The 12,849-nt window shown below is 42.2% G+C and overlaps 2 protein-coding genes across 12 annotated transcripts in view; both read left to right on the top strand.

Moving 5' to 3' along the window:
* LOC128419510 (protein C19orf12 homolog) overlaps positions 1 to 12,849 on the top strand; it is a 231,930-nt gene that overhangs the window by 185,413 nt on the left and 33,668 nt on the right. The gene's annotated exons all lie outside the window — the stretch shown is intronic.
* LOC128419506 (uncharacterized protein F13E9.13, mitochondrial-like) overlaps positions 1 to 12,849 on the top strand; it is a 27,154-nt gene extending 14,305 nt beyond the window's left edge. For 5 of the 11 annotated variants that reach the window (XM_053400264.1, XM_053400263.1, XM_053400267.1 and 2 more), the window contains exons 5-7: positions 4,344 to 4,494; positions 5,171 to 5,298; positions 10,304 to 12,038. In XM_053400264.1, the coding sequence (XP_053256239.1) occupies positions 4,344 to 4,494; positions 5,171 to 5,298; positions 10,304 to 10,494 (470 nt within the window). In that variant the 3' untranslated portion in view covers positions 10,495 to 12,038. Of the gene's footprint in view, positions 1 to 4,343; positions 4,495 to 5,170; positions 5,299 to 10,303; positions 12,042 to 12,541 lie in introns of those variants that run through there. The other 6 variants (XM_053400269.1, XM_053400272.1, XM_053400271.1 and 3 more) reach the window with 3 other exon arrangements.

Below are 12,849 nucleotides of genomic sequence, written 5' to 3'. Positions count from 1 at the left end.
TTGCAACCCCATAGTCACCTTTGACTGGATTTAACCATCCAGGGATCCTTTACCTTTAACTGTATAATGTACAAACACACATTCACTATAAAGTACATACTTCCCAATGTTTTAATAATGCAACAAAGATTTCCAGAAATAACAGTTCTGGCCTAGTCTCAAAACTTTTCTGAACCCTAAGACCCAGTTTCAATGAGGACTTGAAATATGCTGCTTTCTTCTAAGCGTTTGCCACTAATGTTAAATTTTCTCCCCTCTTTTGCACTCCTTCTGTCTTAGATTCTTGTTTTTTTCTGCAGTGGAGAAGGGGATCCTTGGATGGGTTGCCCCTCCCACTTGCTCCACTTAGGCAGGACTATGCAAATTAGGTTGCTCTTACCTCACAGAGTGGGAGGAGTTCCTTTCAACTGGTGCTGGTCATGTGGTGGGTTGTCCTCCATGCCTTACATCAGTTTGTCTGTTTGTCGGAGAAAATCACTGGGGAGTGGGAGGTGTCTGAGCTTAATACTTGAGAGTTCCCAGACTTCTTTTCTTGGCTAAAAAAATTAAACTCAATCAATCAGTCAGTTTATTGTTCTAGCCAAAGGCCATGACAACTTCATAGCAATAATAATATTAATAAAATAACACAGAACATACATCCATGAAATAAACCATCATCCATGGTGTAAGAAGATGATAATACCGGAGGCACCAAGCTTAAATCTAGCTTAACTTCAAATTAAATCTCCAAATCTCCAAAACAGCTTATAGTGATTTTAACTAACTCATTTTTCCTGATCTTCTTTGCGGCCCCCCAAAGAAAATGGTAGTGGTGCCTTTGGTTTAACCTAACTGGGGATGTGGTGGTGGGGGGCATGGAGATGGACTGACTCCCACCCATTGAGGATCAAGGCCTTATACTGTCTGAATGTCTAATCAGGTTTATTTTTTAGTTCTTTAGTACTTTCATTCATAGCTCTGAAAACAATTCCCCCCAAATACAGAATTTATGAAAAATACACTTTTATATACCCAACTCATGAGACACTTACTCTTACTTCTCAGGGTGGCATCTCAAATGGTACTTCAGTCATCTTTGTCCAAGGCTTTTATATTTTTTAAGACGACAGGTTTTTTTGTAAGTAGATCTTTACTGAACTGCAATTTAATTTTTGTTCCTATATGCAAAACTGCCAGTTTAAAGGCTGTTTTAAGTGGAGAGCAAAGCCCATCTTCATTACTGAAGGTTCAATGTAAAACCAGTAGTGTAGTTTGGTGCTTTTGTTTGGTGTGAAACAGACTCCCAGTGCCTTTCCATAGTTGCATCTAGTCTTCATGAGCTTTTATTTTTTTATTTTTAAAATTATTCATATGCAGCCCTCTTAAAAGGTCAGAGCTATGTAAAAACCCCATGAACATTTAAAAGCAATAGAGTGTTTCTAGATTACACACACATTCTGTTTCTCAACTATCAGATTCTTCTAGGCTGTTGATGGTGACCCTAGACATACAAATACATTGTACCCCTGCTCCTAAAAAAATAAAATAAAATCTGTGCAAAAGCTGATCTGAAGGAGGTTGATGGAAGAAAAATAAGGGGGTAAGGATGCTGCGAAGAAATAAGAATGGATACTTAACACAAAATTAACATCTAAGAGCCAGCATCCACTTTGAGGGATCAATGTTTATTTTATTCATTTATACAGTTACTTAAAGGCTGCCTTTTGGGACTTAGACCACTCAAGGCAGTTTTCATTGTGTAGAAACACAACACACACACAAACAAAACAAAACAAAACAACAACAGCATTAGCAATCATTTTTTAAAAAGCCAATTAAATAAAACAATACAAAAATCCTTCAATCATGAAGCTATCTGTCATATAGCTCTCCAAGAACAAAAGCCCCAAATATATGGTTTTTTAGTTTTAATGGACTCAGGTTTGCAGTGGTTGGGCCAAATGCACCCCTAGGGGGAGCGAGTTCCACAGTTTGGGGGCTGGCACAGAAAAGGCCCTGACTTACTTATCCTCACCTACTGACTCTACAAAGTTAACTTTACATCTCCGCTAAAGAGTCCAGCATTATTGTCTGGGGTTTTTTTTATTTGAGGCATTGCTTTACGGCAGAACATCTTTCTTTTTTTTAACATCAAAAAGCAATTTATGTCATTGTCTTGGCAAAAGCTGCATGCCATCTTGATTATTCCTTCTTTCTGAGGGGGAATGGCAAGAGTTCTCCCATGTCTGAAACGGCTCACCAAGCTTTGTTCACAACTGCTTCATTATTAACAGGTGTACCATGTGTTCTTCAGTAGTGCCTAATTTCCTGTGTGTAGATCCTGATTTAATTAACTACATCTGTTTGAGGCTCCACAGAATGATGCATATTATTGGGTCTCTGGAACATTTATGGCAGCGATAAAGATACAGGCACTGCCTACACTGCAGCTATCGTTTTCCCATCCTCTTGATAACATTTGGGAACACTCAGTCCACAAGTCTGGGTTAGATTGACCCCACCTGAGACCTCATTGTATTTTTTAGTATCTGATGTAATAATTAGCATTCATTACATGAAAGTTAAACCCTGGTCCTTTGCTTTCTGTGCCCTCCTAGCTTCCCTGCTACAATTCTGCACACCTGACTGGAGCGTGGTGCTAATAATACCCCAAAAAATCACGGATTTGATCCCCGTAAGCCAGGATTTCTATTTCTTTAGTGGTATTGTAAGAGTTCTGTCTATATATTGCAGTGGAGTGCAGAAATATATATGGGCTGAAAGAATTAAGGAAGCCTAAGGCAAGCAAGCAGTTCGAAAGCATGTCACCGTGCAAGTAGATAAATAGGTACCGCTCCGGCGGGAAGGTAAACGGCATTTCCATGCGCTGCTCTGGTTTGCCAGAAGTGGCTTAGTCATGCTGGCCACATGACGCGGAAGCTGTACGCCAGCTCCCTCGGCCAATAAAGTGAGATGAGCGCCGCAACCCCAGAGTCGGCCACGACTGGACCTAATGGTCAGGGGTCCCTTTACATTTAACACAAGCAAAGGCATTTTCATTTACAAGCTTATCTGTGGCCATCACAGAGTCATGAGGTTAATGACAACAACAAAACGTCTAACACTGAAGAAGAAGCAGGAAGGAAGTAGCAAGTTTTTACTCAAGAAGGAAACCAGTAAGGGAACAACAAGTTGCCTTCATCGACCACTTCTGGTTCTTGTAACTTATTGCAAGCATTATTGCTTTACTCTGGACAGGTAAAGCAGTGTGTGTGTGTGTGTGTGTGTGTGTGTGTGTGTGTGGAAAGTCCCAGATTTTATGTTTAGTTAAAGATCTGACAACAAGACTGGGAAAAGTCATTTGTCTGAAACCTTGGAGGAGCACTGCCAATCGGATTGGATGATACTGGACAAAGGAACCAATAGTTTTGATTCTTGTATAAAATAGTTCCTTAGATTTCAGGGCAAAATCCATGACTTTAAGGGAGAACCTGGCATCATAGTGACTGATGGTGGAATTGTCTTTTCTAGAGGCAGAAACAGAGCAGCAGAACTAGCACCCATATTATCCTTAGTACACACTGTTAGAGGAGTGCATCGGCTAAATAGTTGGATTAATTCAATCGCATCTAGTTCTGGGAGGCAGAATTGACTAGGTGGCCTCGTAAGGCAAGAGCGGGAAACCCTTTCCAGCCCAAGGGCCACATTTCCTTCTAGATCACCTTTCAGGGACCACATACCAGTATCACATATTTGGTAGGGCCAAAGGCAAAAGTTAGTAGAGCAAGAGATGTAAATTTTTCCCTTTACACCCCTCTCTGCCCTCCATTCAGGCAAGAAAGGGGGCATGATCAGAACTCAGTGACACATTCCTGCCACACAAAGAAGGACTACTGAGGGGTGTGGACTGGAGAGAGTTCTGAGAGCCAAAAAAGGGGTCCTAGAAGGCTGCATTTTAGCCCTAGACCTGATGTTGAGAACCCTGCTCTTAAGGGAACTGGGGTCCATCCCAGAAGACCCAAAGTGCACAGCCCCTTGATTAAGAGACCTTTGATTAAGGTTCTTGCTTTTCCAAGGTACTGTACTTGATGACTTACGAATCAATGAATAGTAATGGGGGATCAAATCAGGGCATCAATGTTCCAAGACACAGCGACTTGCAAACAGTCACCTAGCAAACATCACAGCCGAGCGGTGATTTAATTTTGGATCTCCTGTGTACACACTCTGTGTGCTAATGGACCACTGACCTTTCGTAATGTATCCCATTTCGTGCTGGGATACATCTGGTAAGTGACCGTGATTTACAGTTCCTGCCTGGCCCTCAGTCAGCTTTATCACAGTATTCTTGTCATTTGCAGGTCTTGACTTCATTCGAGCGGAAGGCTTTGTTTTTTCTCACGTGGCAGATGAAGGGATTCTGAATGCCTGTGCTGGCAACTTGCTCAGATACCGGAAGCAAATTGGAGCAGAACATATTCAGGTTTTTGCTGACGTTAAAAAGAAACACAGGTAATTAGGGTTCACGCCAAAATGTGTTAGAAACCTATACTTGCCAAACATGCGCTTTTGCCTGCATTAAATTTGTATGGTTACCACTTACAAGTGACAGAAGCCCCAAGTTTTACAACTGAGTCTTCCACCAGTAGACCATTGGCTCTGTTATTGCAGCTACATATATTCTCACTCCCAACTTAGCTTTTTAAAGTAGTGAGAATTTGGGGGATTTTACCACTTGGAGGAATGCATAGTGCTCAGGTTGTGCTTGCCACGATGCTGGACTAGATGGGCCACTATTATGATTAACAATAGTAATTGCATTTGTTACTTGTTGAATGATTGTATTTCTCACAGACTGACCCTAATGCAACTTGCATTAAAAATTAATGCTTGATCCAGCAGGCTCTTCTTAAGTCCTTAAGCATTCTGGGATATAATCTGGGAATGGGTGGACTACAAATATTTGCTGTATAATTACAACTGGAGAGATTGAATGTCTGAACACCAGCTACACTGATGTGAGCGTGGAATGTCACTTGAGAGTGATATGCTCACTTCCTTGATTTATTACATTATGATGGTGCTGGAAAGCTGGCTCTCCACTTCATGGTGGTGGTGGTGGTGGGGGAGCTTCAATAACTTGGTATGGCTGCCAAAAGTAAACAGGCTGGGTTTCTGTTGTTGGCAGTTCTCACGCTCTGACAGCTGATGTTAGTGTAGCAGAGACGGCTAAGGCTGCTGAATTCTTTCTGGCTGACGGGGTCATATTGACTGGAGCTGCCACTGGATTGGAGGCAGATCCCAAAGAACTGGAAGGTGGTATGATTATGACGATTATATTTCTTGTATTTACTTATGTCCTGCCTTTCCCCCAGACTCAAGGCAGCTTACAGATAAAATAGAGCGCACAAAATTCAAAAAGCTGAAAAAGCACACGAAAGAGCATCATTAAAAAGTAAACTACAATGGAATTAAGACATTGTAAAAACAAATTATTAAAATATAGATAATGAAAAGAATAAAAACATCACAGTGATATTAAAAGCCCTTTCCTGGAAGAAGAGGAAGAAAAGTTAGTTTCGAAAGGCCTGTTGGAATAAAATGAGTGGAAGAACAAGATGAAGGGAGCCCAGTCTAGCTTCTCTGGGAAGGGAGTCCCAAAATCTGGGATCAGCCGCCAAGAAGCCTGCAAAGGCACATGAAGTATACAGATTCACTATTGCTAGAGAGATAGTGTTCCCCTTGCAAGATTATGAACTTGGATGAACCCTGGAAAACCAAACATGACTCAAAATTGTAGTGAGATATTGCTTACGTACATTGTATTGTTATTTTTTTTAATCAGTGTGTTGTTTTTAATCAGTTTATTTCAAACATGACATGTGTCCATTGTTTTAGCTCTTACACAGTATAATGCAATTGGACATAATTTTCTCCAATTTAAAGGGTGTATGTTACCAGTAGTATCCTTTCTCTAGCCAGTTGTGGCAAATGTTTCAGTTCCTGTCAGGTATAAGTAGCTGTCATATTAAGCAGCTAGCCAGGAAAGTGGATATGTACATACATATTTCTCATTTCTCTTAATTAAAAAAAAAGAAAAGACGGAAAGTCTTGCTTTTTGATAGCTGTTGCTCATGAATGATGACATTCTTCATAACCTTTCTTAAAAGGTTATTTCTAATGAAGGTAAATTAAAAACATAACTCTTAACATGGCAAGAAATAGGAGATTGCACTTGGGTCTGACATTCCAGCAGGAAGAACAACATCTGACAGAGTGGAGTATAAATAATAGTGACTGGACACCAGTGGGAGTTTGATTTTGCTAGCTGGTTCCAAATGCTTGATGTATGTCCTAGGAGAAAGTAGCTGGAGCAATTAAGTACCTGATAGGTTTGGGGGCAAAGATGCTATCCCTGATGTCCTTACTTCAAATAGGCAAAATAGTCTGTTTTGATCTCCGATTAGTTCATTGATTCACGAGTCAGCAATGACAACCTCTTGAAATAAGGAAGAGTCCTATATATCATTCTTTGTTAAAGTTCTCCGGTCTTCTGAAATGGGCACTTGTTCCTTTAAGAAGGCTGTCTAGCCAACTCTGCCACCAAGGGCAAGATCCAACCTAACTAATCCAGCCATTTATCCAATCTGCTCTTCAAGACTCCCACTGATTTAAAAACAACAACATCAGAAGAGCCTTCTGGATCAGGCTAATGGGCCATCTGGTCCAGCATCCTGTTCTCACAGTGGCCAACCAGATGCCCTATTGAGAAGCCTGCAAGCTGCGCATGAGGATGATAGCGTTGTGCTCACCTGCGGTTGAGTCCCAGCAGCTGGTGTTCAGAGTCATACTGCCACAACTTTAGGCAATACGTTCTAGTGCTCCAGTGCTCTGCCGCATTCTTCCTTCTATATAGCTCAAATCTTCTCAGCTTCAGTTTAAGCCACTTTCTGCTTTAATAAGTTTATATCTACACCATACATTTAAGTAACTCTTATGCCACTTTAACCACCACAGAGAATCCTGGGGACTGAAGCTTTGTGTGGTCAGCACCCTTTACAACAGGCACCCCCAAACTCGGCCCTTCAGATGTTTTGGGACTACAACTCCCATCATCCCTAGCTAACAGGACCAGTGGTCAGGGATGATGGGAGTTGTAGTCCCAAAACATCTGGAGGGCTGAGTTTGGGGATGCCTGCTTTACAAGCTACAGTCACCAGGATCCTTTGGTGGAAGCCATGACTGTTAAAAGTGGTGCAAAATAGCCTGATGTCTCCAAAACCAAAGTTTTTTTGGACTCGCAATAGCTACAGAAATGTAGTCTTGGCCAACTTACTGTCTACTTTCTTAACCTAGTTGCCTTTTACCATCTAAAGTGTTAGAAATGCTGTGAAATGCTACAGGGTGGCATTCAAGGAATGTCATCTGTAATATGTCTAACAGGCACGATTTCTTCAAATCGGGGATTATTATTATTGTTGTTGTTATTTCCTTGGCGTAGAGTTCATATGTTTCAAGCACAGAATATAATCAATGCCAGCAGTTTTTTACTTCTCTTTTGAAGGAGGATAATGGAAGGGATGACCCAGGTGGCGCAATGGATCAATGTGTCTGGCTGTTAGCCAGAAGGCTGGTATTTTGAGCCCACCCAAGAACAGCTGTGGACAGGATTCATGTGTTGCAGGGGGTTGGACTAGATGACCCTTGGGGTACCTTCCAACTCTACATTCTGTGATTCCAAGAAAACAATACATCAGAGGTTTCTGCGACACACCTACACGGGGTGTGGATTCTTTGCTGTAATTGCTCCTGAGTGTTTACTCAGTGGCACGTGTGGCCTCACAGGTAGCTAGCATAGCTCATTCTAGTGCAGCAATTCTGAATGGTGAAAACGAAGCAAACAAGCTTTGTGTTTGTGTGTGTGAGAGAGAGAGACAGGCAGAGAGAGGGAGAGAGTGCTTGTCTATCTTCTAATGGAGATCTATGACAGCAAATTGAGCCTGTCTCTGCCACTGGAACCCTGCTGCTGCTTAAGTGTAGACACAATTGGATTCCTTTCATCATATTACAAAATAAACCCATTGACAGCTTAAGCCAATTTGTGTTTTGATCTGATCACTTGTCTCTTTGAAAGCTGAACTGAAAAGGGAGGAGAGTGAGATTATATCACATTTGCTTCCAGCATTGCTATGCTTCTCTTTTTTTGATGTTGGTCATAGGAAGTGGGAGTTGTATGCCTTGTTGCTGTGTTTGCTGGCTCTTTCGAATTAATGGAGCAATTAAAAAAAAAAAAAGACAGTGTGCTACACGGCAGTTTAATGACAGCATTTCGTATGGTGGAGTGGTTACTGAATACATCTTGATATAAAGAGGAATGTTAACGCTTAACAAGTCAGCCCAGGAATAGAGAAAGGCGGAAGTAGTGGAGCAGACCAGCAAGAGCAGGCATAGGCAAACTCAGCCCTCCAGATGTTTTGGGACTACAACTCCCATCATCCCTAGCTAACAGGACCAGTGGTCAGGGATGGTGGGAATTGTAGTCTCAAAACGTCTGGAAGGCCAAGTTTGCTATGCCTGAGCAAGAGGCAGAGTGCAGAGGGACTCAGCTCTGCTAAAGTCTGCTCATAGGAGTGAGGAGTAATCTTCAGCCCATGGGCTTAATTAGGTCCGCCAGGCCTTGTAGGTTGGTCTCCCTGGCTGTTTTGAGTGAACTACAGCCATCTTTCACATGCTTGACATCATGTAACGTTGGGTGCTGGCAAGTTCACCCTGAGGCTGCACAGAAAGACTTGTATGTATGCTCCCAATTTAATGTTTTTGTTTTTATTTGGCACACTTTTCTGCCGTCCTGCACGGCAACAGAAAAAGGTGCCTTAAAAAAACAACCACCTGGCTACAAAGGAATAAATTGGAGCACACTTTAGAGTGTAGTCCAGATTCTTTCTCTGCAGCCATAGCTTGAATTCAATCAGAGAATGCCGAGGAAGAAGCTTGAGCTTTGCATCCCTTGACATGGCAGGTGGACAGCCTTGCCATCCAGTCAATGGAGCCTATGGAGGGTTGGCCACTTCTGGGTCTGGCCCTTGGACTGGATCCCTTTCTCCAGCACTGGGCTACTTGAGACCAACTTCAGCAAAGTTTTTGCTGTTGATGAAGCAAGGGCAAAAGCCCTAGCGCCTCCTGGTATTTATGCCTAGAGAAACCAAATGTTGTTTGCTATCAGAGCAGCTGAAGTGAGGACACTGTGAGTCATGGGTGGTGGATAGGTGTTGTTCATTCAAAAGCTCCCCCTAGTGCTTTATTCCTTGTGTTCTGAGTTCATAATAGAGAAGAACTTTCCTTAGAATGCTCTTCTATGTCCTGGTTTGAATGTACATATTCCGCTTAGTAGACTGTGCCTGCCACAAACGCTGTCCTTGTGCTTCCCAATAATAATAATAATAATAAATTTTATTTATACCCCGCCCTCCCCAGCCGAAGCTGGGCTCAGGGCGGCTAACAACAGTCAAAATAATCCAACATTCTAAAAACCTTTCATTATAAAAATTAATTAAAATCAAATTGATGGCAACCATTAAGCAAAATTCTGTGCAGATTGCCAGAGAAGGGGGTCAGGCTGCGCCCTGACCAAAGGCCTGGTGGAACAGCTCTGTCTTACAGGCCCTGCGGAAAGATGTCAGGTCCCGCAGGGCCCTAGTGTCTTGTGACAGAGCGTTCCACCAGATTGGAGCTGCGGCCGAGAAAGCCCTGGCTCTAGTTGAGGCCAGCCTAACCTCTCTGTGGCCTGGGATCTTCAGGATGTTTTTATTTGCAGACCGTAAGTTCTTCTGTGGGACATACCAGGACATTCCCATTCCCCAGTTTGGATGTTACAGGAAACCATGGCCATATGAAGATTTTCTGGGTTAATCACAACATAGTGGTCAAGAAACCCAACAAGTCAGAATCTTAAACCACAGAGTGAAGTTGGTTTAAGATTCTGTTTGGTTTTTGTTTTTGTTTGTCCCAGGAACCACAGTTTAGTGGTTTGGAAATCATAGGCAATTGTGATTGATTGTTCCAAAGGTCCAAGGAAGGATGGAATGGCAGCAGGATGTAGCATGTGGGCAAAAGCCTCATGCATTTCTTAAGAAGATGTATGATAAATACATTTGAACTGGACCTTTGTCTCTTAAACCTTAGAAGTATGTGAAGCTGTGAATTGAAATACACACTTTAAATAAGTATGTAATACCTGGCCTCCACCGTATGTAGCCATTGCCACAGCTTGCCTTCATTTATAGGGATTTTTAAATCAGTTTCCCTACTTAATTTTCTCCAGAAGTTGGATGTGCTGTGAAGATACCAGTGTTGGTTGGATCTGGAGTGACTCAGGAAAACTTGAAGAACTACTTGGGTGCAAATGCCTTGATCGTTGGTTCATATTTCAAGAAAGAAAGCTATTGGGCAAATAACATTGACCCGGATTGCGTGAAGCGGTTTATGGATTACGCTGCTGAACTGAGAGTGTGACATTGTTGGATCCTATGGTAATCATACACAGTCCTTATGCCACTGTGTATCCTTTAGTCCCAGCACCTTATCTTGTAACTTGAAGCCTTTGGTTTGGGTCTGCTCCATCTTCCATGTGACAGAATGTTGCAGAATTTTTTGAAGCACCGGTTACCTTGTTCTAAGGGGATCCTGTGTTGGACTCCAAATCCCATCATTCCTGACCATTGACTGTGCTGGCTTAGGGCTGGTGGGAGAGTCTTAACAATATCTTGAGGGCCACAAGTTAGCCACCTTTGCTGTAAGACCAGGAAGAAGTTCTAAGTCTGAAGTCTCTCCCCATCTTCCACTCACCCCTGCTGCCCCAAAGCAGTCCAAATGTTTCCTTTGTCATGCTACATTTCCCCCCTAACGAAATCAACACTAGCTTCAAAGGTACACTTTTAGATTTCCCTGCCATTAGAACCCAAGACATCAGCTAATAAAACAGCATAATGTTTTTCAAGTGTTATAAACACAATTCTAGGAAGCCATTTAGAAACTGCATTAAGAGACACCGATAATGACTGTTTAGGAGTGGTGATAGTTGTGAGGTGGGTTTTGTGTGTGTGTGTTTCTTTTTACAAATACTGACTTGCTAGAAGTCACATTCATTCATTACTGGGAAGGTGAAGCTATAATGTGTTACTTCAGTGATGCACGTTAACAAGGGGGAGGAAAATAAGATTACTCGATTCGCTCCTTTATACTCATCTAATTCAAAGCGTAATCATTGCTGGTGCTGTTGGAGCTGTGTCCAGACAAAACTGCTCGTGTGGAAGCCCAGCATCTTAACCATTCCTGGTTATTTGCAGTAATTACTGCCAACTGTGCCAGGGTCCCAGCGTTGTGCCCATACTGCAGCTGCAACATACGAAGTGCAGCTAAATTGTTCATCGCTTGATGACTCTCTGATGAATGTGCAGCACTGAGGTGGGCTTTATCACCGATAGCACCAGCCTTGTAGAATGACCTCCCTGTTGAAACGCGAAGAGGCCCCATCATTATTGGCATTCTGCCGGCTCTTGAAGAGCACACCTGTTTAGGCAGGTATTCCCCTGAACTTGAGATCTAATTATGCGTTTTTTAACTGTTCTAATTATTAGAAATTTTAACTGGCTTGTTTTCTTGCCTTTTTACATCATGGAAGCTTTTGTTGCCTTGATTGAATTGGTTTATTGTGAATTTTAATTGCTTACGGATTTTATAATTGAGTTTATACTTGTAAACTGCTTGGATGGCATATAGGCAGTATATACTTTAATAAATAAATAAATAAATAAATAAATAAATAAATAAATAAATAAGCTAAATAATCATTTGTGAACTGTCTTTGGTGAAAAGTGTGCTTGAGATGTTTTCTCATATATATTTTTCCTCCCTGTATGGTTGCTGTTTCACATTCACAGCTCAACACTAGATATGGCAGGCCTTGTGTAATAAATGCATGCATGTCTATGCTCAGTCTTTCAGAGTGTTTTCAAGATGGGCCATTCTACAATCTGGTATGTTCCTTGAGGCTCCGTGATAAGTGACACAGGATCAACCTGACACAGATTTACTTATTCAGTTGTTTTGCTTATGTATTAATGTATTGAATTTATATGCTGCCTTGAGCTCGATGGGCATTTCATTGTCTGAAGCACAAACTCCTTGGAATCCCAGGGCACAAGTCTGAAGGTATGTGGCCTGTTTTGCCACTTAAGGGGAAACGGAAATTGCCACTCGGCTCTGCCATGCCGCCTGCCACTGCGCTGCCTGCCACCTCCGCCGCTGGCAGACAAGCAGCACCAGCACCAATTTATGGTGAGAGCTCTTGTGAGGTCTTGCACTTCATGAGATCTCATGAGATTTCAGCAAGATCTTGCCATAAATCAGCACCAATGCTGGCACTGCTTCTCCACCAGTAGAGCACTGCCTTGGGGGCTTCCACTGCCTGAGGAAATACAGATGCTCATAGGGACAACCTGGGCGGGTAGGGAAGTAGCAAAGAACCATATCCAAAGCAATGTTTCTTATACACCTCCAGATTATGCACATGACTTCTATTCAACCATCAAAGGATCACATCAGCCTTTGCAGTTGCAACCCAGGTGGAATCTACACACACAGTTTTAAAAATGCTGTGAAAAAGCTTTTTTAAAAAACATTTTGAAAAATACATTGAATTTTGCATAGCTCACGGTCACCATCTCGTGTTACGTTTGTATATTGCTCTTTTTAAAATGTTTATTTGCAGCTGTGTTGATGAGTCCCCTCCCTTCATGGATCACTGTCTTGTCGTGGTGAAGGGGCTTGAATAACTCCAAGAAGCTATGAGTTATGCCGTGCAGGGCT

The sequence above is a fragment of the Podarcis raffonei genome, chromosome 8 (assembly GCF_027172205.1).
Source record: "Podarcis raffonei isolate rPodRaf1 chromosome 8, rPodRaf1.pri, whole genome shotgun sequence".
Classification (NCBI taxonomy): Eukaryota; Metazoa; Chordata; class Lepidosauria; order Squamata; family Lacertidae; genus Podarcis; species Podarcis raffonei.
Note: the sequence above shows the minus strand (reverse complement) of the source record. Positions and strands in the feature narration are given on the sequence as shown.